At 40.9% G+C, this 26,232-nt stretch overlaps 1 protein-coding gene across 1 annotated transcript in view; it reads left to right on the top strand.

The window, feature by feature from the left end:
• The first annotated feature begins 14,891 nt into the window (after nt 1-14,891).
• Nucleotides 14,892-26,232, top strand: part of LOC140209807 (hepatoma-derived growth factor-related protein 3-like) — a 137,155-nt gene continuing 125,814 nt past the window's right edge. The window contains exon 1 of the mRNA XM_072278313.1: nt 14,892-15,264. Within this exon, the coding sequence (XP_072134414.1) occupies nt 15,181-15,264 (84 nt within the window). The 5' untranslated portion in view covers nt 14,892-15,180. The remainder of the gene's footprint in view (nt 15,265-26,232) is intronic.

Raw genomic sequence — 26,232 nt, 5'->3', positions numbered from 1 at the left:
CTTTGTCCTATCTGTTGGCTTCTGGTCTCATCAGTAGTTATTGGCGAGCGGATACAACAATCTCTCTTCCTCTAGAAGCAATGGAAGCAGAATCTTTGAATACTTACAGGCAAATTTATAAGACAAATAAGCAAAGAGGTGAACAATGACCACAGATAGATGGGAATGTAGGGATAAGGCTACAATCAGATCAACCTCAATCTAATTAAATGGAGAAGCAGGTTGGAAGGGCATGGAACCTGGACCTGCTCCAAACTCAAATATCTGCAGGTCAGGCCAAGGTGGTGCAGTGTGTAACCTCATAGTTGTCTGTGGTCATTCACCAAAGTCATATGTAACCTGCTCACCTAAGGCACAACATCTCTTTATCCTCTGAAGAAGCACCTTAAAAAGAGCAACAGGAAGAGGGAAAGGTAAATAATAAAAGAGTTGGGGAATGGGGAAGGATGAGTAGTCAGGTATCAAGTTGATTATGTTATTATTTTGGCAACAAATGGCTGAATTTTGGATTTTATATCTGCTTTCTTATTAGGGAGATTAAAAAATGAATTGACTGGGAGGAGAATGCAATGAGGTGGAAACTACAAACATAAAAAGGGCAGATGGGTGACGGGGAGGTTAGCTGAAAATCATGAAGTTTGCTTGAGATCAACCACAGTGCCCTTTAATTGGGAGGTTTCAAAGAACCTGCCAGATAGAATCTGCCGCGATGGATGCCACTCTCATCATCATCTTCAATTCCTAAAGAGGAGATCACTGTTAAAGCAATGGAAATGGTAAAAATTTGCAGGGGCATTACTACATAGTGGTGATACAGGCGACAGATAGATAGCTATTATGTTTCCTGTATTAAAACAGGAAGCTCAAAACAATCCAAGGAACAATTGACCAATTAGCTTAATATAGGTACAAGGAAATATAATGTAATCTTTAAAATCAAATCAATGTACTGTAAAATTGAAACAGCTGAAGAAGAAGGATCTCACCTAGCCAGACTCATTGATTTCTTTCAAAGAAGCAATAGAAAGAGTAGATAATGGCAAGACAGTAGTGCAGAATGTTAAAAGGTTCTTAAGAAGTTACCATATACCAAATGGGGCTAAGTATTTTGTAAGTGGTAGAGTGGATGGCAAAAAGGCTACAATATAGCAAGATTATGTTTTGGGTGAGCACAAACAGGAGATAGAATTGAGAAATTATGTTTCTCATAGGTGCTGAGATTACCTTTGTTCACAATTTTTGACTCAGTGTTCGAAGAGCAAAGGTAAAGTTTGTAGATGACTTCAAACTGAGGGATATATAGTACAAAGGAAGACTGAGAAAAAATATTAAACATATAAATAAATTTGCAGAATGTGTATTTAATAACTAAATTAACTTCAACATAAATGCACTCAGTGGCCACTTTATTAGTTATTTCCTGTACCTAATAAAGTGGTCACATAGCGTACGTTTGTGGTCTTCTGCTGCTGTCACCTATCCACTTCAAGGTTTGATGTGTTAAGCATTTAGCGATGCTCTTCTGCGCACCACAGTTGTAACACGTGGTTATTTGAGTTACACTCACCTTCCTGTCAGCTTGAACCAATCCGGCTATTCTCCTCTGCCCTCTCATTAACGAGGAATTTTCACCCACAGAACTGCCGCTCACTGGATTTTTTTTTTGGTTCTTGTTGTTTGCATCATCCTCTGTAATCTCTAGAAACTGTTGTGCATGAAAATCTCAGGAGATTAGCAGTTGCTGAGATAATCAAACCACCCCATCTTGCCCCAACAAGCAGTCCACGGTCAAAGTCACATAGATCACATTTGTTCCCCATTCTGATATTTGGTCTGAACAACAAATGAACCTCTTGACCATGTCTGCATGCTTTAATGCAATAAGGTGCTGCCACATGATTGGCTGATGCATTAATGAGCAGGTGTACAGGTGTACCTAATAAAGTGGCCACTGAGTAGATATAAGGGGTGCATTTCAAAAAGAGAATGGGAAGCCACATAACTATTTCAAAAGTAGAGAAAATAGGATTATATGGCAGAGGTTTGTAGGAGTAAAGGTATCCAAATTAGTTGAAGTAGTAAACAAGTTAAGGAGCCATTGAGGATTCTAAAGCAGTAAAATACAAAAAAATTCTAAAGCAGAGGATTCTAAAGCAGTAAAATACAGTAAAATACAAAAAAATTACACTAACTTAAAACCCTGATTAGATCTGTTGGCTGGCGTGACTTCAATATTATAAACCAGGTATTAACTGGATAATGTGCATTAAATATTTACAAATATGTTGCCAGAACTTTAAAAAATACACAAGTTAACCAAGTTTAAACATCATGCATTTCATTCAATGGAAAGGAGAAGATTGAGAGGTGATAACTAAGAACATAAGGAACATAGGCTGGAGCAAGATACTTGCTCCCTCCAGAGATATCTGCCATTCAGTACCATCAAGGTTGCTCTAATCTTGACCTTGAAGTGACATTTCAACTCTTTCTACATACACTTGGCTCTCTTGCAGCGTCAATATACAGGTATTCAATAATTCAGCTTCAACACTTCTTAAGGAAAATTGAGCCTTGACAGTGCCACTCATGTCTTAAAAATGGATAAACAAAAATAAAATCAATCTTACATTACATCAACGATCCAGAAATAATGTCTTGCGTACCTGGTGAGCAAGAGGAAGAAGATCCTCCCAAGGAGAGTACAACAAAGGAAGGGAAAGAGGGCAACAGGTTAGGTATGTGGAAGTGAGTGAAATAAAAGAGATTATTAATAAAACTAAAGTATCTCAGCCTGCAAATGCAACTGAAATGCCAAGGAAAGAGGTTATATCTCTCTGAGCATTGTGAGAAAAAGAAAAAGAGATTTTAGCAGTTTGAATTTACAGTGCACAGATTGCTGCAGCTGCACTTGCACGAGATGAGGAATTGTTGCTGCTTGTTCTTGCAGAAACATGGCTCCAGGACAACATCTATGCACCGTCAATCTACAGGCCGTGACACTCAGGGACTTAACTATATATTTTTTGTAATTGTATGTTTTTCTGCTATCATAATTATATGTGCTATGTGCTGTGAGCAACCTTCGGTACTGTGTTTTGCACCTTAGTCCCAGCGGAACGATCTTTCATTTGGCTGTATTCCTGTGTATGGTTGAATGACAAATAAACCTGGGCTTTGTGTTTTTGGAATATAAGGAACAAAGAAACAGGAGCAGAAGCATTCAATAAGATCATGCCTCATCCAACCTTGCCTCCAAAACCTTTCTCCTTCTCTTTCTTATTCCCCTTGATTCCCTTGCAGTTAAAATGTCAGTCATTATCTGCCTGAATATATTCACTGACTTTCCCTACACAATTATCTTGGGCAGAGGATACCAAAGCTTCAAAACTTTCTAGGAGAAGACATTGCTCTTTATGTCCACCTTAAAAAGACAACCCCCTTTTCTGAAACTGGATATCCAATCAGCACTGTGTTGCAAGTTTCTTCCTAATTGGTCCTAGAATTTGTTTATGTATGTGATTCATTTGCTCCTTGCAACAGCATGACACTTACTGTACACTTATTGGGTACATGTCCACCATTGCTGAATGGAATGAGGAGAAAGTTACCACTGTCACTAATTAGATGGCCTCTAACAGGGAGCAGGTGACTGATGGAGAACCAAGGGACATTGACTACCGGTCTCACACCAGACACAGATGTACATGATGCACTGTGATCACGTGCTAACTGAACACTGAAGGAGAAGAAGCACTTTCTTTTGAGCAAGACTGCAGGACTTGGATGAAGCACGCGCAAGGCAATGCCAATGCCAATGCAAACGTCTCCACCCTCTACCATCAGGAGATCAATATGCAGATGAAACTTCTTGCTCACTCTTCTTGCTTCTTTTCTCTCCGACATTTTTGAATGTGTTATAGGCACTTAATTTGGAGTGGTTCAATGAGCTGACTGATAACAACAGTGCATGGCAAATCAGGAGATAACACCAGTACTTCCAAAGTAAGTCTATAACTCCATATAAATATAAATCATCTACAGTGTAACCTTTCTGACTCTGGACAGTGTGGTGCTACCCTGCTTTATGGCTGGCATTTGGAAGTACAGCAGATGAGACAGCACAGCAAAAATGCCTATGATGAAGCAAAGGCAATTCATTCGTTGATCTACACCGAGGGTGCAGTGGAATAAATGTTCCTTAAAGATCTTTTGTGGAGGTGTGGCTGGAGTGTCTTCCATTCATCCTGTTGCACCACTCTGTTATATCCTCCTTATGTACATGCTTTCTGTCTTCATCTACCGGGACCCCTACAACCATATTTTAGAAAAATAGACAAAATCCCTCAGGACCATCAAAGTAAGTCCGCTCCTTATGCTATTAATTACTAAAACTTCTCGCAACTCTGGTGATAATCCAAATATGATTGCTAGTCAATAAGCAGCCAGAAATAATAAACCCATAAACTGTGATCTATTTAAATGCCTGCCATTGAGGTTCTTTCAGCCATTTAAGAATACATACAACTTTCTAAGTTAAGAAAGATTGGCTGCTGTGTGCGATGCCATACTGTATGTAACTTCAGATCAGCATTGTTCACTTACATATCAGTCAGTAGGGAATACATTAACATGATAGAGATACTGTATGAACGTTCCATTGAGACTGGGTCCACCTTCCAAATCTGTCAGTACGGCCAGGACTTTTTTTGTTGTGTTTAATAGCATATTCATAGATGTCTTGTACTTTCTGCTGTTTCAACTGCCAAATGTTGTTGGTTCTGTTCAAAACTACCAGCAGTAGTCAAAGAGATCGGGCCTTGTGTGGAGTTCTTCCTCTACTGCCTTCATCTCCATGGCAACTTATATGGCTAGGAATTTTTACCCACACAGTGCATCCTTTCTCTTGTTTTCAGAACTGATAATCTGCATGAACACCTTGCTGTGGCCTAGTACCATCTCTGAATTGTGATGTAATTGTATAGCCCTGAAAAATTGTCTGTTTTCCTCAGCTGGCGTTGGATGTCATGCTTATTATTTCCACTAATTTCTGATTTTTTTATTTCAGCTCTTCAGCATCTGGAGTTTTTTTTTTGTTTTCCTATCATTATTTGTTATACATCTTGTTGGGGGGAGGGAATCTGATTAAAACCTGTGGAGTATTGAAAAGCCTAGAAGAGTGAACGTGGAGAAAATGCTTCCTATAGTGGGAAAGTCTAAGATCAGATGACACAGCCTCAGAATAGAAGGGTGTCCCTTTAGAAAAGAGATCAGAAGGAATTTATTTTGTCAATGGTAGTGAATCTGTGTAATTCATTGACAGAGATGGCTATGGAAGCCATGACATTGGCTCTGTTTAAAGTGGAGGTTGATAGATTCTTGATTAGTAAGGATGTCAAAGTTTACAGGGAGAAGGCAGGAAAATGGGTTTGAGAGGGATAATAAATCAGCCATGATAGAATGGCAGAGCAGACTTGATGGGCTACATGGTCTAATTCAGCTCCTGTGTCTCATGGTCTTCAGTTGTAGAATGGAAAGCCTGACCTGAGAGAGATTATTAGTGTTGTAATTTTACTCAAGATTTTATCTTTTACACTTGAATGCCATTTATTTGGAAAAAGCTGTTGGGATCTTCTGTTCAAAAACATAATCAAATGAAGTGTTGATAAGAGTTCCTTCATGTTTTTTTTGGATAGATAATTTCATAGCGTTCTGAGGACTTCCTATTTTATTTTAAAGAAGCTTTTCCTGATCTTCATTCATCACTTCCTTTTTTCAGTCAGGACTAGAATTACTTTTTTTTCCTGTAAAGGAAGGTATCACTAAACAGAAGAAAGAACAACTAAAAGCTATATTACAACCAATGATTCTGAAGGAAGTATGTTTATGGATGAGGGGCGAGTTTGGATGAGGACATCTAAGAAAGAATTGGATAGAACTTTTAACCTAGCTTCTCAAGCTATTCTCCCACTCAGCATACATGTCCAATACGTCTTTTCACAACACCATATTTCATATCCACTTCCCACAGCCAGGTCTGATACCAGGAAACATTAACAAACTGCCTTCCATAAACAGAAATAGTTTGAAAACACAGACACCTGTACCGGTGCTTTGTTATTATTTACAATATTTTGACTCTCACTGCTCAGTTTGGTGACTTGCTCTAAGGAGCAGTAATTTCCCACTGTTTAATCCCATGCCTTTGCAGTTCCTCTTTGGAACTATATGAACGAGCCAACTGTACAAAATCAATTTCATTCTTCTATAAAAGACCCCAGTAATATCTCTTGAAGCTTCAATTTTCTCTCCTATCTCCCTACTACATGAAGAGGCCAATTCTGTCACATAATTCAACAGCAGCTGAACCAAAGGTTTCTATAATGTGCTCTAGTACCTCCTATCCCTATTTGTCCCCATGACACACATTAACACCAATTTGCTTTCCCAACAACATCAAGGTTTTGGTCATAGAGCTTCACTGTCTCATTGAAGATAATTTTTCTCCTCACTTACATTAGATTACAGAAGTTTGTTAAAGAACACACGACTCAAAATCAAAAGGACTAGTACATTTTGAAAGTCTTTGCTAACTTTCACAATATTTGGTATGAACAATCCAAGGCATATTGCCAGAGTAGTTTTTAAAAATTAAAATCTGATCTGCACAGGGAAATATTAGGACAGATAACCCAAAAGCTTGGTCAAAGGTATTGTGGTTTAAGAAGCTTCTTTGAGAAGAAGCCTGTCAGTGAGGCAAATATATTTGGGAAAGGAATTCCAGAGCTTGGGCTTTGAATAACTGAAAGCACAGCTGTGTATGGTGGATGAAGTTAATTTGCAAATACAGAAGAAACCGGATTTGGTGGAATACAGGTATTTCAGAGGACTGCGGAAAGTAGGTGATACAAGGGCACGAAGGGGTTTGATCCAAGGAAAAGTTTTTTTAAAACAAGAGTGGTTCAATGGCATGGCTGCTGCCTCATAGCTCCAACAACCACGTTCAATCCTAATCTTCAGGGATGTCCTTGTGAAAATGATGCAGGACATCTGAAAAGTTCTATTTCTTCAGTAAACATGGCTTCCCTATACTGTGGTTGATGGAGCCCTCAACCTCAATTCCTTCATTACCCACACTTCTATTCTTTCCCTGCTTCCTCACGGACAAAACATAGGTAGAGTTCCTTTGATCCTCACCTTTCATTCTATCAGCCGTCACACACGACATATCATTCCATCAACTGCTAAGTGATCCCACTACCAGTCACACCTTCCTCTCCCTACCTCTTCCTGTGCTTTGCAGAGACCACTCTCTCTGTGAATCCCTGGTTTATCCATTCCTCCCCATCTGCCCCCACCTCCAGCCTCACTTCTGGTAGTTTCCCATGCAAACTGTGAGAGGCAACATATGTCCCTACACCTCATCCTTCACCGCCACCCAGGGACCTAAATAACTCTTCCAGGTGAGGCAGATACACTTCATCCAACCTCGGCTATTGCATGAGGTATTCCTGATGAGGCCTCCCCTACATTGGCAAGATCAAGCATAGACTGGGTGACTATTTTGGTGAGTATCTGCATCCCGCTCACAATGGCCATCGTGACCTCTTGGTTGCATTCCATTTCAACTGCCCTTCCCATTCCCATATTGATATGTCTGTCTTTGGCCTTCTCTGCTGCCAAGGCAAGGACAAATGCAAACTAGAGAATGGTATCTTATATACTATCTGGACAGTCGCCAAGTTGGTAGTGTAAACATTGAGTTTTCCAGTATTGGGTAAACTGCACCATCTCTGTTCATTACTCTCTCCTTCTGATCCAAGCAGGTCTCTCAACTATGCTACCACCTCCCCCAACCCAGCCATCTGTTCCCCACTTTCTCCCTCCTCTCCCACCTTGTTCCGTCTGCCAATCACCCAAGTATTTAACCCAAAAGAGTGGATAATGATCACAGAAACCAATAGCCTGTAACTTCATCAAAGTTGCTGGTGAACGCAGCAGACCAGGCAGCATCTCTAGGAAGAGGTACAGTCCACGTTTTGGGCCGAAACCCTTCATCAGGACTAAGGAAAAGTTAGTCCTGACGAAGAGTCTCAGCCCGAAACGTCGACTGTACCTCTTCCTAGAGATGCTGCCTGGGCTGCTGCATTCACCAGCAACTTTGATGTGTGTTGCTTGAATTTTCAGCATCTGCAGAATTCCTCGTGTTTACGTTTTTAAAGCCTGTAACTTCCCTGTTGCAGTTGTGCTTTTGAAGTGTCGGAACAACCTGGCATCTGGAGTCTTGAAGGTGCAGTATGGTAGTGGCAGCGCAGCAGGTACAGGACAAATCGGGGCGGTGTGGTCCATGCCTAAGAACGAGGAACAAGCTGATGTTTGGCCATTGCTGGAGAAGACTTGGGGCCGAATCGAAGCTGCATGGCCCAGCCCCGAGAGCAAGGAATGAGCCAGTGTTTGGCCAGTTTAAGCGCAGGGGCAGTTTGAGAAAGGTCAGGGTGTCAGAGCCTTAGGTGAAGGGTCGGCCAGTGTTCAGCTCACCGCTCCGGGAGGTTTACTCACCTCTGTACTGAACTGAGGCTGTGGCCTGCAACTAACGGGCTCCTGGACGGGCTACAGCAATGAACTAGCTCTGTGGCTGTGAATTCACTTTCATAAACTTTTGTTCTGAATGTTATTTGTTAACTTTTTATTGTTTGCATAATTTGTTCTTTTTTCTTGAATTGGGTGTTTGACGGCATTTTTTAATGGGTCCTATTGGGTTTTGTTGTGCATTTAATACTTAGAGTCATGGAGTCATAGAAAATTACAACACAGAGAAAGGCCCTTCAGCCCATTTAGTCCCACCCAACCACAGTGGAAAAATACTGCTTGCATTCACCCTATCAGAATCAGAATCAGTTTTAATATCACTGGCATATGTTGTGAAATTTGTTAAATTAGTAGCAGCGCAATGCAATAAACGATAATATAGGAAAAATAATAATAAATAAGTAAATCAATACAGTAAGTGTATACTTGTGTGTGTATGTATATATATAGGCATCCGTTAGTCTCATGAGACCATGGATTTGTGCCTTGGAAGGTTTCCAGGGTGCAGGCCTGGGCAAGGTTGTATGGAAGACCAGCAGTTGCCCATGCTGCAAGTCTCCCCTCTCCATGGTACCGATGTTGTCCAAGGGAAGGACATTAGGACCCATACCGCTTGGCACCGGTGTCGTCACAAAGCAATGTGTGCTTAAGTGCCTTGCTCAAGGACACACACGCTGCCTCAGCCAAGGCTCGATCTAGCAACCTTCAAATCACTAGATGAACGACTTAACCACTTGGCCACACGCCAACACACACACACACACACACACACACACACACACACACACACACACACACACATATATATATATATATATATATGTATGTATGTATGTATTAAATAGTTAAATTAAAAATAGTGCCAAAACAGAAATAATAAAAGTGAGGTGGTGTTCATGGGTTCATGTCCATTTAGGAATCGGATGGCAAAGGGGAAGAAGCTGTTCCTGAATCGCTGAATGTGTGCCTTCAGGCTTCTGTACCACTTTTCTGATGGTAACAATGAGAAGAGGGCATGTCTTAATGACGGATGCTGCCTCTCTGAGACACTGGTCCTTGAAGATGTCTTGAGGCTAGTAGCAAGATGCAGCTGACAAATTTTACAACTTTCTGTAGCTTCTTTATATCCTGTGCAGTGCCTCCACCCCCAGACTAGACAGTGATGCAGCCTGTATTCTGACAGGTACATCTGTAGATGTTTTTCAGTGCCTTAGGTGACAAACCAAATCTCCTCAAACTCCTAATGAAATAGAAACATAGAAACATAGAAAATAGGTGCAGGAGTAGGCCATTCGGCCCTTCGAGCCTGCACCGCCATTCAGTATGATCATGGCTGATCATCCAACTCAGAACTCAGAACCCTGTACCAGCCTTCCCTCCATACCCCCGATCCCTTTAGCCACAAGGGCCATATCTAACTCCCTCTTAAATATAGCCAATTAACTGGCCTCAACTGTTTCCTGTGGCAGAGAATCTCACAGATTCACCACTCTCTTGTGTGAAGAAGTTTTTCCTAATCTCGGTCCTAAAAGGCTTCCCCTCTATCCTCAAACTGTGGCCCCTCGTTCTGGACTTCCCCAACATCGGGAACAATCTTCCTGCATCTAGCCTGTCCAATCTCTTTAGGATTTTATACGTTTCAATAAGATCCCCCCTCAATCTTCTAAATTCCAACGAGTATAAGCCTAGTTGATCCAGTCTTTCATCATATGAAGGTCCTGCCATCCCAGGAATCAATCTGGTGAACCTTCTTTGTACTCCCTCTATGGCAAGGATGTTTTTCCTCAGATTAGGGGACCAAAACTGCACACAATACTACAGGTGTGGTCTCACCAAGGCCTTGTACAACTGCAGTAGTACCTCCCTGCTCTTGTACTCGAATCCTCTCGCTATGAATGCCAGCATACCATTCGCCTTTTTCACCGCCTGCTGTACCTGCATGCCCACTTTCAATGACTGGTGTATAATGACACCCAGGTCTCGTTGCACCTCCCCTTTTCCTAATCGGCCACCATTCAGATAATAATCTGTTTTCCTGTTTTTGCCACCAAAGTGGATAACCTCACATTTATCCACATTAAGTTGCATCTGCCATGAATTTGCCCACTCACCTAACCTATCCAAGTCACCCTGCATCCTCTTAGCATCCTCCTCACAGCTAACACTGCCGCCCAGCTTCGTGTCATCTGCAAACTTGGAGATGCTGCATTTAATTCCCTCATTTAAGTCATTAATATATATTGCCATTCTGAAAAGGTCCCATTTATTCCCACTCTTTGCTTCCTGTCTGCCAACCAATTCTCTATCCACATCAATGCCTTACCCCCAATACCGTGTGCTTTAAGTTTGCACGCTAATCTCCTGTGTGGGACCTTGTCAAAAGCCTTTTGAAAATCCAAATATACCACATCCACTGGTTCTCCCCTATCCACTCTACTAGTTACATCCTCAAAAAATTCTATGAGATTCGTCAGACATGATTTTCCTTTCACAAATCCATGCTGACTTTGTCCGATGATTTCACCGCTTTCCAAATGTGCTGTTATCACATCTTTGATAACTGACTCTAGCATTTTCCCCACCACCAATGTTAGGCTAACTGATCTATAATTCCCCGGTTCCTCTCCCTCCTTTTTTAAAAAGCGGGGTTACATTAGCCACCCTCCAATCCTCAGGAACTAGTCCAGAATCTAATGAGTTTTGAAAAATTATCACTAATGCATCCACTATTTCTTGGGCTACTTCCTTAAGCACTCTGGGATGCAGACCATCTGGCCCTGGGGATTTATCCATTTATAAATATAGCCATTGTCTTGGCTTCTTTACAGCTATAATGATATGTTGAGATCAAGTTCGATCCTTAGAGATAATGATACCCAACAACTTGAAATTGCTCACTGACTCCACTTCTAACACCCCTATGAGGATTGGTTTGTGATCCCTCATCCTACCCTTTCTGAAGTCCTCAATCAGCTCCCTGGTCTTACTGAAACTGAGAAAAAGATTGTTGTTGTGATACCACTCAACTAGCTAGTATATCTTGCTCCTTTCTGTATACCCTCTCATCTCCAACTGAGATTCCGCCAATACCCTGATCTATCTATACCCCTCATAATTTTGTACACCTCTATCAAACCTCATCTCAATCTTTAATGTTCAAAGGAATTAAGTCCTAACCTATTGAATCTTTCCTTATAAATCAGGTCCTCCAGACCCAGCAACATCATTGTAATACTTGAGTCATATTGTAAATGTATTGTTGATTAAGCATTCTTTTTTGTTTACATAATTCATTACGGGTTGTATATAAAAGCATGTGAATGGCATACATCAACATGCCACCACATCATATGTATGTGTCTCACTAACTCATGAAGACTATCACGTTATTTGTTGTTCGCAGTATTTTGAAACTTCAAGTAATTTTTTAATGCAATGCATTATGCTGCTGCCACAAAACAACAAATTTTACAACATACATCAGTGATAATAAACCTGATTTTAATTCTAATTTTGGACTGCGTGAAGTAAGAGCTTTGTAAAAATGAACAGCAATAACAGAATTCTCTGATCAAATTTCATTATTCATTTAAGTATTCTTTTACAGCTTAATTGTGTTAACCTGGCATAGTTTAATTATGCATTTGAAATTGGTTTATTGTTAATATATGTATTTTTAAATAAGGCTGTCAAGTGCACTACCTTTAAGTAACCTAATTTAATATGACTGGAAACATTTTTAAGTACTGAACATTAATATTTTGATTGCCATGTAGTTGAGAGTTGAGATATATTTTGATACAAAAGATGTACTTTACAAAGTGCTTACTGGGAACTAGACAACTAAGAAAATCAGTACATCGTCAGGAATCCTTCCAAACCAATGACATTGGCAGATTCTCACAGTTTCAATCTGGGGGTGTGGCCAATTCTGTAGGCAGGGTTTGAGCTAGGCAAACTGAATCCTAAACCTGTTTAATAGTCTGTAACTCACTTACATTTAGGATTCCCATTTTATCACAATTTGGGCTAAACTGTATAGATCATACTAGCAGAAACAAAGGGAAACAATCACAATGGCTTCACTCTCTTGTTTCTTGAGGAGAAAGTAGAGTAAGGAAAGTAGCAAACACAAGAACATCTGCAGATGCTGGAAATCCAAAGCAACACACACAAAATGCTGGAGAAACTCAGCAGGTTAGGTGGCATTTATGTTGATGTTTCGGGCCAAGACCATTCTTCAGGACTCGAAAGGAGGAGGAAGATGCCTGAATAAAAAGGTGGGGGAGGGGAAGGAAGATAGCTAGCAGGTGATAAGTGAGGACAGGTGGGTAGGAAAGGTAAAGGGCTGCAGAGGAAGGAAACTGATTGGAGGGGAGAGGGGACCGTGGGAGAAAGGGAAGAAGGATAGGACCCAAGGGGAGGTGATAGACAGGTGAAAAGTGATAAGAGCCAAAGAACATTAAAGGTTTGTTTCAATGTTCATGTTTATGGCAGGACAAGATCAGAGGACTACTGCGGTTTCTCCTTATTCTTTGATATTCTTGGAAGGGTGAATCTAGTTTATATTTTTGGCATAATTACAAACTATTCAGTATTCAGGTGATTGAAAAGATTATGCCAGATCTACATTTCTTGAGTTGTTAACAGTGTACTTTTTTTTTCCATGTTCTACATTCATTTTCTACGGAAAATCCTGGCAATGCAAGACAATGTTTCTCACCCTCTGCATGCCACCTTGGCTGAGCAGAGGAGCATTTTTAAGATAGACTAAGACAACTGCGCTACTCCAAAGAGTGCTATATGAGGCCATTCTTACCCTCGGCCATTAGGCTCTATAATGAGTCAACCTATAGCCAGGCAATTGATGAACCCCTCCTGTTAGACTGTTTGAGGTAACTTATTTTTTATTCTTTTGTACTTCTTTTCTAATATTTGTATATCTGTGCACTTGTAATGCTACTGTGACACAGCAATTTCCCTTGGGATCAATAAAGTACTGTATCTGTCTATATCTCTATTGTTTTAAATTAAAGTTTTGGTTTATATGAATAAATATAATTTTGTCTTGCTGATCAAAAACTTAAACACAAACTGAAGTTATATCTGTGTGTAATAAGGAAGGGCCCAAACTTTGTTCACTAATTAAAATAATGAATAGTAATATCATAAATTATAAATTAGCTTAATATCTGACATGATTACAATGAAAAAAAACAATGATTATTAAAATGGAGCAGCAATACATAAACAGATTATTTTCCTATTACAGCAGCTTTCTGCTTTTCCTGTGTGACAACATTACATTAGGGTGTTTCTCTCCTCCTCTGGTCTATAGATTAACTTTGCCAAGTTACAACAAAGATTCGAAATATAATCAAATGAATTGTAACAAGATATTGTCCATGAATTATGCAAAAACTGAAAGCAAAAGACATTCCAACTGGTGGGAGCATGAAAAAAGTACAAGCTGCTGTAAACATCCAAGCCAGGCAGCCTCTGAGACAGAAAAAATCATGAAGTTGACGTTCCTGGAAAAAAACCTTTCATGAAAATTGATTTTACTATGTTTTATATTTTTGATTTGAATTGGCTGATAATTAATGTCCCACTTTACATCATTCTTTTTTATTTATTCAAATGACTAGCCAATCATTTGAATAAGTAAACAAAATGTGTAAACAAAAGGAGTTAAAGAAGTTGGTTTGCCGTATTTGTGAGATATGCACTCTGTTCGATTGCACCCCTGAAAGAACAGGATTAAATGGACTATCCTAATCCTTGAGGCTTCAACTACAAGCCTTGCCTATGCTGCCCTTTTTATTAATTGCAATGCTTGTGTAAACATCGCTTGGATCGTCAAACACGAACAATGTTTTCCTGCGAACATAAATGTCCCCCTTTCTTGCTTCCTCCCTGTTCATTAAGAATGCGATCCACGAAGATTTCTACGTATGGGGTGGGGGGAATAAACCCTCCCCCCCATCTCTTAACAGTTGAACAGTCACCATTATTTTTAGGACAGTGAGTAAACTTCCTGGGGGTGGGGAAGAAATGACAACATTGTAACCAAATAAATATGTTTACAAATAAAAGTAACCATTTGCCTCGGTTACTTATTCTCTGAGTGAATTGCATTTGATGCATAATACATAAAAGCGTGAAATTAAAGGGTGCGTTTGAAGCGAGAGGGAGGTATAGCGATTGCCGACCGCCTGAGCATTGGGTTAAAGTGTGCGAGCGCCGACTGGAACAGTTCGCCGCCAAGGGCACCGAGACCGCGGGAGCTTTCCGCATTCCGGGGGGTGGGGGGAGGAGGGTTTGTTTCGCTTTGCTTTCGGGGCGGAAATCGAGAAGTGGGGGAAGAACTTGTGCGATAATTTATAAAAACACAAATAAGGTGGAAGGGAGGTGTTCAGCTCGGGGCCCTCCTTCCTGCCCCCTCCCTCTCACTGCCCTTCTCCCCCCTCCCCAATCCTCCTCATCCCGCCGGCTTGGAGGTGGATCTCGGTTCGTTTGAAGCCTGGTTTCCCAGTCGAAGGTGCTTGGGGGCTGGGGAGGGGGCAGAGGCAGACAGACAGACGGGCAGCGATGGCTCGACCGAGGCCGAGAGACTACAAGGCTGGCGATCTGGTGTTCGCCAAGATGAAAGGCTACCCGCACTGGCCAGCGAGGGTGAGTGGAGCCGGTACGGAGGACGGCGCGGGGCGGCGGAGCTGATGCCGCCGGGCACCTCGGCTCGGCCGGGGAAAAGGCGGCGCAAGCTGCCCGCTCCTCGGCCGCCGCTTGACATGGTTTTTTTTGGTGTGTGTTAATGCCATGAAACAAAACAAAAAAAAACAGGCGAGTACCTGAGATGTGGAACATAGAAGGGCCGCTTTCAAATGATTATATAATCTCCCGGCACCTATAGGAAATAATTGCCCGCCACAAGAAGGCCGATTGAAAGGTTTTACCGCCGTTAAACTGTTTTATTTTAATATAGATTCCTGCATCGTAGAATGGGGGATCTTACGGGGTGGAGTGGGTGGGCAAAAGGACCACAGAATACAACCATCGATGTATGTGTCTGAATCCCACATGGGTCGACTAAGAGCACCGAGGCCGTAAATAAACCGATCCAGGAAACCTCCAGTTAAGGGTCTGTTGGTAGTTACTGTTCCCAGTTAAGGAATATGTCTTGGCAGCCTTTTTTTTGTGGTTGGCAAGTATTTTCATTGATCCTGGGGGGGGGGGGGGGGGAGAAAGATGGTGATTACACTTTACAGCTGTGGTTTGGTTGCGTGGAAGTGCATTGTTAGTAATTTTCTTGCTTTCTGACAAGTGGTAAACAAGAAGCAGGGAACGGTGTTCATCATTCTTAAATCAATATCACGTTACTCTGACTCATGTAAGTCAGGTGCTGTTGACAAGGTGGCTGTGAAACGTGTTGCCTTTGAATGAATATTGAACATCAATCTAGAAGAGCGCGTTTGCTGAGGGCAGATCTACCCGATGTGGGAGGAGGCTTCCAAAAGCATCGATCATGAGATGGGTGCCAGAACATTGTACCTCTCACACTCCGTGCCAAGTCTAACTATGCGCCACAGAAACTGTGAGCAAGTTGTTTTTTTTTACACACAGCTGTGTAACATTTTCACACAAATGTGTGCATGTTACAATTAATTCCAAATTAGGACATTGCCAAGTTTTATTGCCAGCATGCATTATAGCCAGTATTTAATTGCTGACCATTTTGAATGCAGGGAGAGGCCAGTTGAATTTATACCTGTTCATGAGTTGTTAAATGAATATTAATATTTAAATTAACAATTTTGTTTTCATATGACCTAATTATTGTTATACTTGAGATGGTATAGAATGAATTCCCACTCAATCAGTATGCCCTACTTTATTTGCTGGTTGTGATATGTCCCTGACAATGAGAGCATGTTTACTGTCATATCTACTTGGATAGTAAAGAGCTGTTGAAGAATTATTCCATTCACTGCGAGGATTTCAGCAGATATTATGGACAACCCACCGATGAACAACTTTAAAGCCTTTAAATCCTTCCGACATCACCAGCATTACACAAGTTGGTGTAATGTTGACAATCTTGAACTTATTGTTTCACTACAGTATACCTAAAGCACTGTGTTGCTGCCAGTTCTATCATACCGACTTCAGACTGCAACAGAACATTAAAGAACATAATCAGTGGCATCTTGAAACCATCTTTTGGAACTTCAGCACTGAAGAGTCTTATGTCATATAATCCCCAATAATTATCTCCAGAATAAGAATCAGGTTTACTATCACCAGCATATGTTGTGAACTTTATTGTCTTTGCAGCAGAATAATAGAAAAAGAACAGTGAATTACAGTAAGTATATATGCTAAATAGTTAAATAAGTAGTGTGAAACTAAAAATTAAAAAAGTACTGTGGTAGTGTTCGTGGGTTCCATGTCTATTCAGAAATCAGATGGCAGAGGGGAAGAAGATGTTTCCTTCTCATTGAGTGTGTGCCTTCAGGCTCTTGTACCTCCTTCCTGATGGTAGCAATGAGAGCAAGGCATGTTCTGGATGATGGGGGCCCTTAAAGATGGATGTCATCTAAACACAGCAGAAGGCCAATTGGTCCGCTAAGACTGTCAGTCATTTGAAGCAGTCATACGTGCAGAGATCTATGCATCCTCTAGCATATTGCCAGGGCCAGCGATGGAGCATTTCAGTTATGAGGGGAGACTGGGCTCTGTGGAGTGGAGGAGGATAAGAGGACTTATGTCAAAGTATTTAAAATTATGAGAGATATACTGGAGATGGGGTAGATTCCAGGGAACTTTATCTCATATCAAAAGTAAACCGATCATATTTAGGATAAAATGTAAGGGATTCTGAGAGGGACCTTTTTCATCCATGCAGTGAGGAGCTGAATGCACTGCCCACCAGAGAAGTTGAAGCCAAATCACTGACAGCATTTAGATTAGATTGGATTAGCTTCAACTTTATTGTCATTGGGCCGAGTACAGATACAAAGCCAATGAAATGCATTTAGCATCTGACCAGAAATGGAAAGAATAGTGTTATTTACAAAATAACTGCGAATAAAAAAAGTGCTACAGCACACAAATATAAAAGTACTGAGGCAGTATAATACGGATGCAATACTGCTTAGCGCTGTGATGAGAGGTTCAGCAGGGTCACAGCCTCAGGGAAGAAGCTCTTCCTGTGCCTGCTGGTGCGGGAGCGGAGGCTCCTGTAGCGCCTACCGGATGGGAGGAGAGTAAAAAGTCTGTGGTTCGGGTGAGATGCATCCCTGATAATGCTTTTCGCCCTGCCCGGGCAGCATTTATGGTAGATGTTCTCAATGGTGGGCAATTGGGTGCCGATAGTCCGCTGGGCAGTTTTCACCACACGCTGGAGTGCTTTGCAGTCTGATACGGGACAATTGCCATACCACACTGAGATGCAGTTGGTGAGTATGCTCTCAATGGTACAGCGGTAAAAGTCTGTCAATATCCTGGGACAGAGGTGAGCTTTCTTCATGCTCCGTAGGAAATAAAGGCGCTGTTGCCTTTAACAAATGTCGAGGTGAGGACTTGAATTGCATAGGCATAGAAGATTATGGGATTAGTACAGATGGATGCCTACTGGTCAGTATGGATGTGATGGGCCAAATGGCTTGCTTCCAGGATGTTCGACCCCATAGCCCAGTTGGTATTTAATTCCTGTTTACTTTTTGAACAGTGGTACATGCAGCTTTTCAGTACAGAGAGAACTAAATATGTAATTTGTAAACAAATCTGCAGAGAAATTTTTAAAACTTTCATTTATATAATGCCCTTCATGATTGAATGTCATAAAATGCAGTAAAGTGTATTGATTGTTGAAATGTGGGATGCACTTGCTAAAAGGTTGTTCCTTGAGGAACATCCATTATACCTTGTTTGTAGAAGTGGCATTACAGTTTTCATTTTGCAACAGTGCCCAAACCATCAGTATCAACATATTTTTTTTCACCTGTTTGAGTTATTGCACATAATGCATTTTGACATATAGTTACTTAATTCTTTATTCCATCCATTTATTCCCTTTCAGCGCTTGTGTACAAATTCACGATTTTGTGTTTCTGATTAGTCTTGTATTATTACTACTTGCCCCTGGTGTAATTTGTGAGGTAACTGGGAGCAGGAGATCAACAGGAGCTCCTTTGGATCTAGGTACCTCTAATTTGTATGGCATCATCTTTATAGCCCAATGTGCAATTCCATATCTTATTAAGATCAGTGTCTGGTCCTTCCCGAATTCTGGAGCGCCAATTCTCCTTTCAGAGACAGGGGAAAGGAGAACTTGAAGGACATTGAAGGTACTTTTGGAGAGAAGGTCTCCTAATTTGTGACAACGCCTGGGCACTGCCTTAGGGTATCCAGTGAGCAGTGTAGTAGAAGCCCACAGAGGAACAGGGAGAACAGTAAATCATTGTGTCAAGCTTCCCCAACCAATTTGCCAACATATTAAAGATAGAGAAATGACTTGATGCACTGTACTGTAAATAGAACATTATCAAAATTCTGAAGTGGGTTACCCACTGAAGTACAAATCTGTTGCATACCCATTCATATAATATGAAACCCACTGTGTTACCCACATCGGAATCACTAATTGCCAGTATGTGAAGCATACCAGAATTGACTGTGGTTTGATGCCAAGGACAATACCATAACAGACAGCACAAGAACAACCACCAATTTACCAGACAATAGTGCAAAAAGCCATGAGCAATCAACAATTAGCAAAATGGTAACATGCACAAACGTAGATTAAATAATCAGCAAGGTTGGCGCTGGCGTCTTACTTCTTGCAACTTGCTGTCTTCAAGTCCTGTGAACAAAAGGGTGCCCTCTTTGAACCAAATCTGCAGCCTGATATTTTGGGTCCAGTCCCCTGTGTGTTGACTTTCACTACAAGTCACGTAATTTGAATAGTATGACCTCCAAGTGTCCAACCTGCATTACAACATGTATAAACCAAACTCCAGTGATGATGATGCTAAGCTGTCATAAAAACATGACACAGAAGACTTTTCTCTGCTCCATTTGTTCCACACGAGAGTAATGTGTGGTATTTTGTACAGGTGACCTTGCTGAGTAAGTTGTGTGGTAATGTAAGGTTACATAAGTTCATTGCTTAGGGCAGGCCGTTCTGCAACATGTTGTGAAGTGACGCCGTGTGGTTTACACAGTTTGCTCATCTTCTACTCAGAAATGTTGACAGGGTTGGTATCATTCAGATTTAATGCTTGACATAGGAACAACTATGCCATTCAGAGCTTAGCTGATCTGTCACCTAACTCTTGAGTATTTTCTCCTTGAATGTCTTTGGTTAGCAATAATCTACCAGCCTTGCATTAAAAATGATGACTGACCCAGCATCAGCTGTTGTTTCAGGAACTCCCAGGTTTTGTTCTACCTCTGTATTGAGAATTGTTTCCTAAATTTATTCCCAGATGGCCTGACAAATTTACTCAATGTCCTGCCATTCAAGTTTCCAAAGCCAGTGGTAATACTTACTTTCCATCTGCACCATTAGCTCCCTGTAATCTTCAGAAATCCAGGGATGCAACACCAGCTTGAGCATTTTTCCATAGATTATAACCCTTCTTTCTAAAGAAGGAGAAACATAGGATCATTTAAGCACCACAGCACAGAAACAGACCCTTTTGTCCATCTAGTCTGTGCCAGACAGTTACTCTGCCTGTAAAATTGACTTACACCCAAACCAAAGTGCTCCATACCCCTTCCATCTATGTACTTATCCAGACCTCCCCAGAGTTGCAACCGAACCTACGTCCAATATTTCCACTGGCAGTTCGTTCCACACTCTCACTACCCGCTGAGTGAGGAAGTTCCCCTCAGGTTTCTCTTAAATATTCTACCTATTGCCATTAACCTATGACCTCTAGTTCTAATCTCAACAAACCTCAGTGGAAAAGGACCTGCTAGCACTTATCCTATCTACACCCCTCATTGTTTTGTACATCTCTATCAAATCTCCCCTTATTTTCCTACACTTCAGGGGATAAAGTCTTAACTTACTTAGCTTTTACCCAAAACTCAGGTCCTCAAGTCTTGGCAGTATTCTTATAAATTTTCTCTGTGCTCTTTCAGTCTTATCGAGATCTTTCCTGTAGGTAGGTGGCCTGTTCTGCTAACTGATGCTGCAATTCCTCCCAAGATGGATACGACATCCCTGTGGTGTTAGGAACAGCTCATATTTCTTCAGAGATCATCAAACCACTACTATACAACTGTAGAAAACAATCTAGCTCCTTCTTTGCCTGTTTTGTAGATATAAAGTCCAGATTTCTATTAGCCTCTAAAATCATTTTCTATACTGGTACATGACATCTTAATTTGCTTATTAGCCAACATCAATTTGGACTTGATTATTTTCCATCTTTTCATTCATTTGAAAGTTTTTGATCCTGTCTATGTTAATCCCTCAATTGTTCATATTGAATCCCATTTTCCACAGTTCATTCCATTTATTATGTTGATTAACCCAAATCTCTTTGCAGTTAGTGATGAACGTTTGTAGCACAGTTAGTGGTTTAATGCAGGAAATATGACAGCCACTGCATAGATAAATAGCCATATAAAAATAATCAAATAATTTATTATAATGTTGTCATATTGAAATAGCTAAAATATTGGGAATAGCCTCTCTGCTCTTCTTTATGATTTTATTTTCATTTGATCTTGAGAGGGCAGAGGAATCTTGGTTTAACATCTCATGCAAAGGATGGCAATTCTGACTTCCAGCATTCTCCTACTGCTGAAGATGCAACTGTGAGGCAAGGGTGCTACAAATTGGGCCAGACCTGATAAACTCTGTACTATTGCCTGATAGTTTAACTTGTACACATTTGGACATGTGGCACTCTATCTAATCTAAAGCATTAGTAAATATAATGAGTAGTAGCAGCAGCAGTGCCAACACATATCACTGTGGGACACCATAAGTGGTATTCTGCCAATTACAATACCTGGCCATTATCTCTATTCTGCTGTCTTCAGCTGTTTGCTGATCTCCTAACCTAGCATGGAATCTGTTCTCAATTCCACTGGCTTTACCTGTAACTGTCTTTTTATTAAGGGAAAGGTTTTTTTTTGAAGTTCAATGAATAACACTTGCAGGCATTCCCCTGAGATGAGTCTACTTGAAAAAAATTCAAAATGTTTTGTCAGACATGATGGAACTCTGTATATTTATAATGGGGCTCTTGATTAGCTGAGAAGTTTTATGATCCTTAATTATAGTCTTTAGTGATTTCTCAACAATACATGTTACACTAATTGGTATATAATGGACTGGTTTTCCATGCTCACCTTTTTTAAAAAAAGTCAAGAGTGGATTACTCACTCAGTAGGAAGAGCAATTGAATTGAAAGAATGTAAGAAGATAATGGTTAGGGCATCTAAATTGTTCTCATCTACTTTCTTTAAATATATAGGAAGAAAACCCTTTAAGACCATGAGGCATAGGAGCAGAGAAAGGCCATTTGGCCCATTGAGTCTGTTCTACCATTACACCATAGCTAATTTATTATCCTCTCAAACCCCTTCTCCTGCCTTCTTCCCATAACCCTTGATGCCCCGATTAATCAAGAACCTATACCAACCTCCAGCTTTCCATATACTCAGCGACTTGGCCTCCATTGTGTCTGTGGCAATGAATTCCACAGATTCGCCATCCTCTGGCTAAAAAAAAATCCTCCTCATGTCTATTCTAAGTGATCATCCCTCTGTTCTGAGGGTGTGTCTGGTCCTAGGCTCACCCACTATAGGAAACATTCTCTTCCACATCCACTCCATCTAGGCCTTTAAATATTTGATAGGTTTCAATGAAATCCCCCTCATTCTTCTAAACTCCAGCAAGTACAGGCCCAGAGCTATCAAACACACCTCATATATTAACCCTTTAATTCCCGGAATCATTCTCGTGAACCTCCTCTGGACCCACTCCAATGCCAGCACATCATTTCTTAGATAAGGGGCTCAAAGCTGCTCACAATGTTTCAAGTCTCTGACCAGTGCCTTATAAAGACTCAGCATCACATCCTTGCTCTTACATTCTTGAAATGAATTCTCTTGAAATGAATGCTAATATTGCATTTGCCTTCCTTTGCAAGTTAACCTTTAGGGAATCCTGCACAAGAACTCTCAAGTCCCTTTGCACGTTTTTTTTTTAATTTTCTCCCCACTTAGAAAATAGTCTATGCATTTAGTCCTTCTACCAAAGTCCGTGACCATACATTTCCCAACACTATATTCCATCTTCCACTTTTTTTGCCCATTATTATAATCTGTCTAAATCCTCCTGCAGACTCCCTGCTTCCTCAACACCACCTGCCCTTCCACCTATATTCGTATTGTGTGCAAACCTGGCCACAAAGCCAACAATTCTGTCATCCAAATCGATGACGTATAACATGAAAAGAAGCGGTTCCATGACATACTCCTGTGGAACATGGCTAGTCACTGGCAGTCAACCAGAAAGGGCCCCTTTATTTCCACACTTTGCCTTCTTCCAATCAGCCCATCTTCCATCTATGCTCGTATCCCTATAATACCATGGGCTCCTAGTTTGTAAAGCTGCCTCATGTGCGGCACCTTGTCAGAGGCCTTCTAAAACTCCAAGCAAAACAACATCCACTGACTCTCATTTGTCCCTCCTGCCTGTTATTTCCTTAAAGAATTCCAACAGATTAGGCAGGCAAGATTTCCCCTCAGGAAAACCATGCTGTCTTTGGCCAATTTTATCATGTGCCTCCAAGTACCCCAAAAGCTCATTCTTAATAATGGATTCCAACATTTTCCCAACCACTGAAGTGAGGCTAACTGGCCTATAATCTAATTTCTTCTGCCTCCCTCCCTTCTCAAAGAGAGGAGTGATACTTGCAACTTTCCAGTTCTCAAGAACCATTCCAGAATGTAATGATTCTTGGAAGATCATTACCAATGCCTCCAGAAACTCTTCAGCTCCCTCTTTCAGAACCCTGGGGTGTAATCCTTCTGGTCCTACCTACCAGTTTCTCAAGCAGTTTCTCCTTAGCAATATTCACATCTGCCCCCTGACACTCTTGAATTTCTGGCATATTGCTTGTGTCTTCCACAATGAACACTGACACAAAATACTTAATAAGTTTGTCCGCCATTTCTTTGTCCCCCATTATTACCTTTCCAGTGTCATTTTCTTGCAGGCCGATGTCCACTTTTGCCTCTCTTTTAATCTCTGAAAAAGAACATTTGGCATCCTCTTTATATTAACTAATAATATATAAACTCCTGTCTTGAAACTACTCAGCACTAAGCTACTAGTTTATCTTTATATTTAATCTTTTCTCTTCTTATTGCTTTTTAGTTACCCTCTGTTGATTCTTAAAAGCTTCCCAATCCTCTACTTCCCACTAATTTTTACTATATTATATACCCTCTCTTGTCCTTTTTTTGCTGTCCTTGACTTCCATTGTCAGCCACAGTTATGTCGACCTCCCTTTAGAATACTTATTCATCTTTGGGATGTATCTATACAGCGCCTTCTGAATTGCCCAAAGAAACCCCAGCCATTGCTGTTCTTCCATCATCCCTGCTAGTGTTCCCTTCAAAGTAAATTAGGCCAGCTGTGTGTCACTTTTCATTGTCAATTTATTTTTTCTTCACTGGTATTATTTATATATCTTTACAGTGTGTGCCCAAACCTGATTCAGTATTAGAAAGTCTGTCCTCTCACCTGTTGTAATTATTTCATTAATTGCTTTCAATTTATTATTCATCAATTTCATTTATTTAATCACACATAAAATTGTCGAGGGGAGCTACATTGTAGTTCACTATCCTTATTTACCTAAATTCATAAAGTTTTAGATGTTAGTTTTTCTGTGCGTTGCAAACAATAACTCAAGAAAGAAGCAGCAATGTACCATTTAACCCCGTATATTTTCTTGGCCATTTTGTACAAATGTATTGATCTTTTACCTCAGCACTACCATCCTGCACTAGCCCCATATCTCTTTTCTTAACCTATCAATATCTGTCTTGAATATACTCAACAACTGAGCCTCAGGGACCTTCTGGAGCTGAAAAATCCAAAGATTTTGTACTTTCTGGATGACAGTTGTTTTTTTTTCCCCTGGCTCAATCTTGAATGACAGAACTTCCACCACCCAGCTCTCACCACCAATATTGAAGCTGATTCCTCCACTTTTTCTGGGTACCCCAGAAAGAGGAACCATCACCCTCCATATATCCATAAAAATTTCAGTGAGATTGCCTCTCATTCTTATAAACTCTAGAGAGTGAAATAGAAACACAAGAAACTATAGATGCCGAACCTGCATTTGGTATTCCATGTGGCCTCTTAATCCTCAAGATCAATAACAAACTAGGTGAACTGCCAGAGTGAGGCTCAATGTGAACTAGAAGACCGACATCTCTTGTTCCACCTGGCTCATGTCCAATCATATTGTATAAACAATGTATTTTTCAATTTCAGCCTAATGCTTATCCCTGTGTTTTGACCCTTTCTCTTGCTGATACTCCGCCTATCGAAGATTCAAAATACGTATGCAGTAGACAACCCTGAGATTCATCTTCCCACTGACAGCCACGAAACAAGGAAAACCATGGAACCTGGTCTAAGAAAAACATCAAACCCCAATGTGCAAAAAATAAAAATGCGAAAAGCACAGAATAAAAAAAACACCAACCTGCTAAGTCATCAAAAGAGTCCTAGGCATATTCAGTTCAATTTAGCACTGTGTCATTCGTTAACTGCAGGCCACCCCGATCACAATTACAGAGAATAGCAACAAAAAAAGGAGCAATCAGAAACACATCATAGCGTGAACTAGAGTCCAATCTACAAATCACATTGATTAAACCTTGCCCAACTCCCAGAGCTCAGGTACCATCCTCCAGCAGCATCAAGCAGAGAGCATTCAAGTGCATCGGGTGCATCAAATGAGAGGGGGAGAGAGAGACCATCACACGCAGTCACCTTCTTCCAGCAGCAAGCCAAAGGCTGGCAGATGGCAGTGAATACCCACCTGACTTCCGCTTTCTCCCCCGATGACTTCAGTCTTCCTTGACACTTTGATCAGCAAGAAATCATGAACTTGCACCCTGTCTCCAAACCTCTTGGCCTGGAGGCCACACACTTCACTCGAAAGCTCAACAAACCCCCTCGGATGTGGCACAGCATCAGATTGCCCAATCAGCCCAAAAACACACCATTTTTGTCCCCTTTCCTATTGTCTCCAACTCCTCATCGCCCATTTTTGGCTGCTCCTCCTCCTGGGTTCATTCACCCACCAGATCCCCTCCCCAACCTGGTTCCATTTGCTTTCCACTTCTCCTTTAATGGTTCCCATTTTCACCTTCATTATTTATCAGATTTCACTTGTGTACCCTCCTATCATTGTCCAGCAGCTGTTTCTCTCTCCTCACTCACCCTTTTCCAGCTGGCTTCATCTGCATATCAACCTTCGTCCTTCCTCGGTGGACGTATCACCGACTGGCTCCTGTTTCATCCTTCCCTATCCCTTCTTTACATAGCTAGCTCCCCACTCCATTCTCAATAATTCCTTTTGACCTCCAGTA

This window comes from Mobula birostris, chromosome 14 (assembly GCF_030028105.1).
Source record: "Mobula birostris isolate sMobBir1 chromosome 14, sMobBir1.hap1, whole genome shotgun sequence".
Lineage (NCBI taxonomy): Eukaryota > Metazoa > Chordata > Chondrichthyes > Myliobatiformes > Myliobatidae > Mobula > Mobula birostris.
The sequence above is the reverse complement of the archived record's forward strand: the minus strand, read 5'-3'. Positions and strand labels throughout refer to the sequence as shown.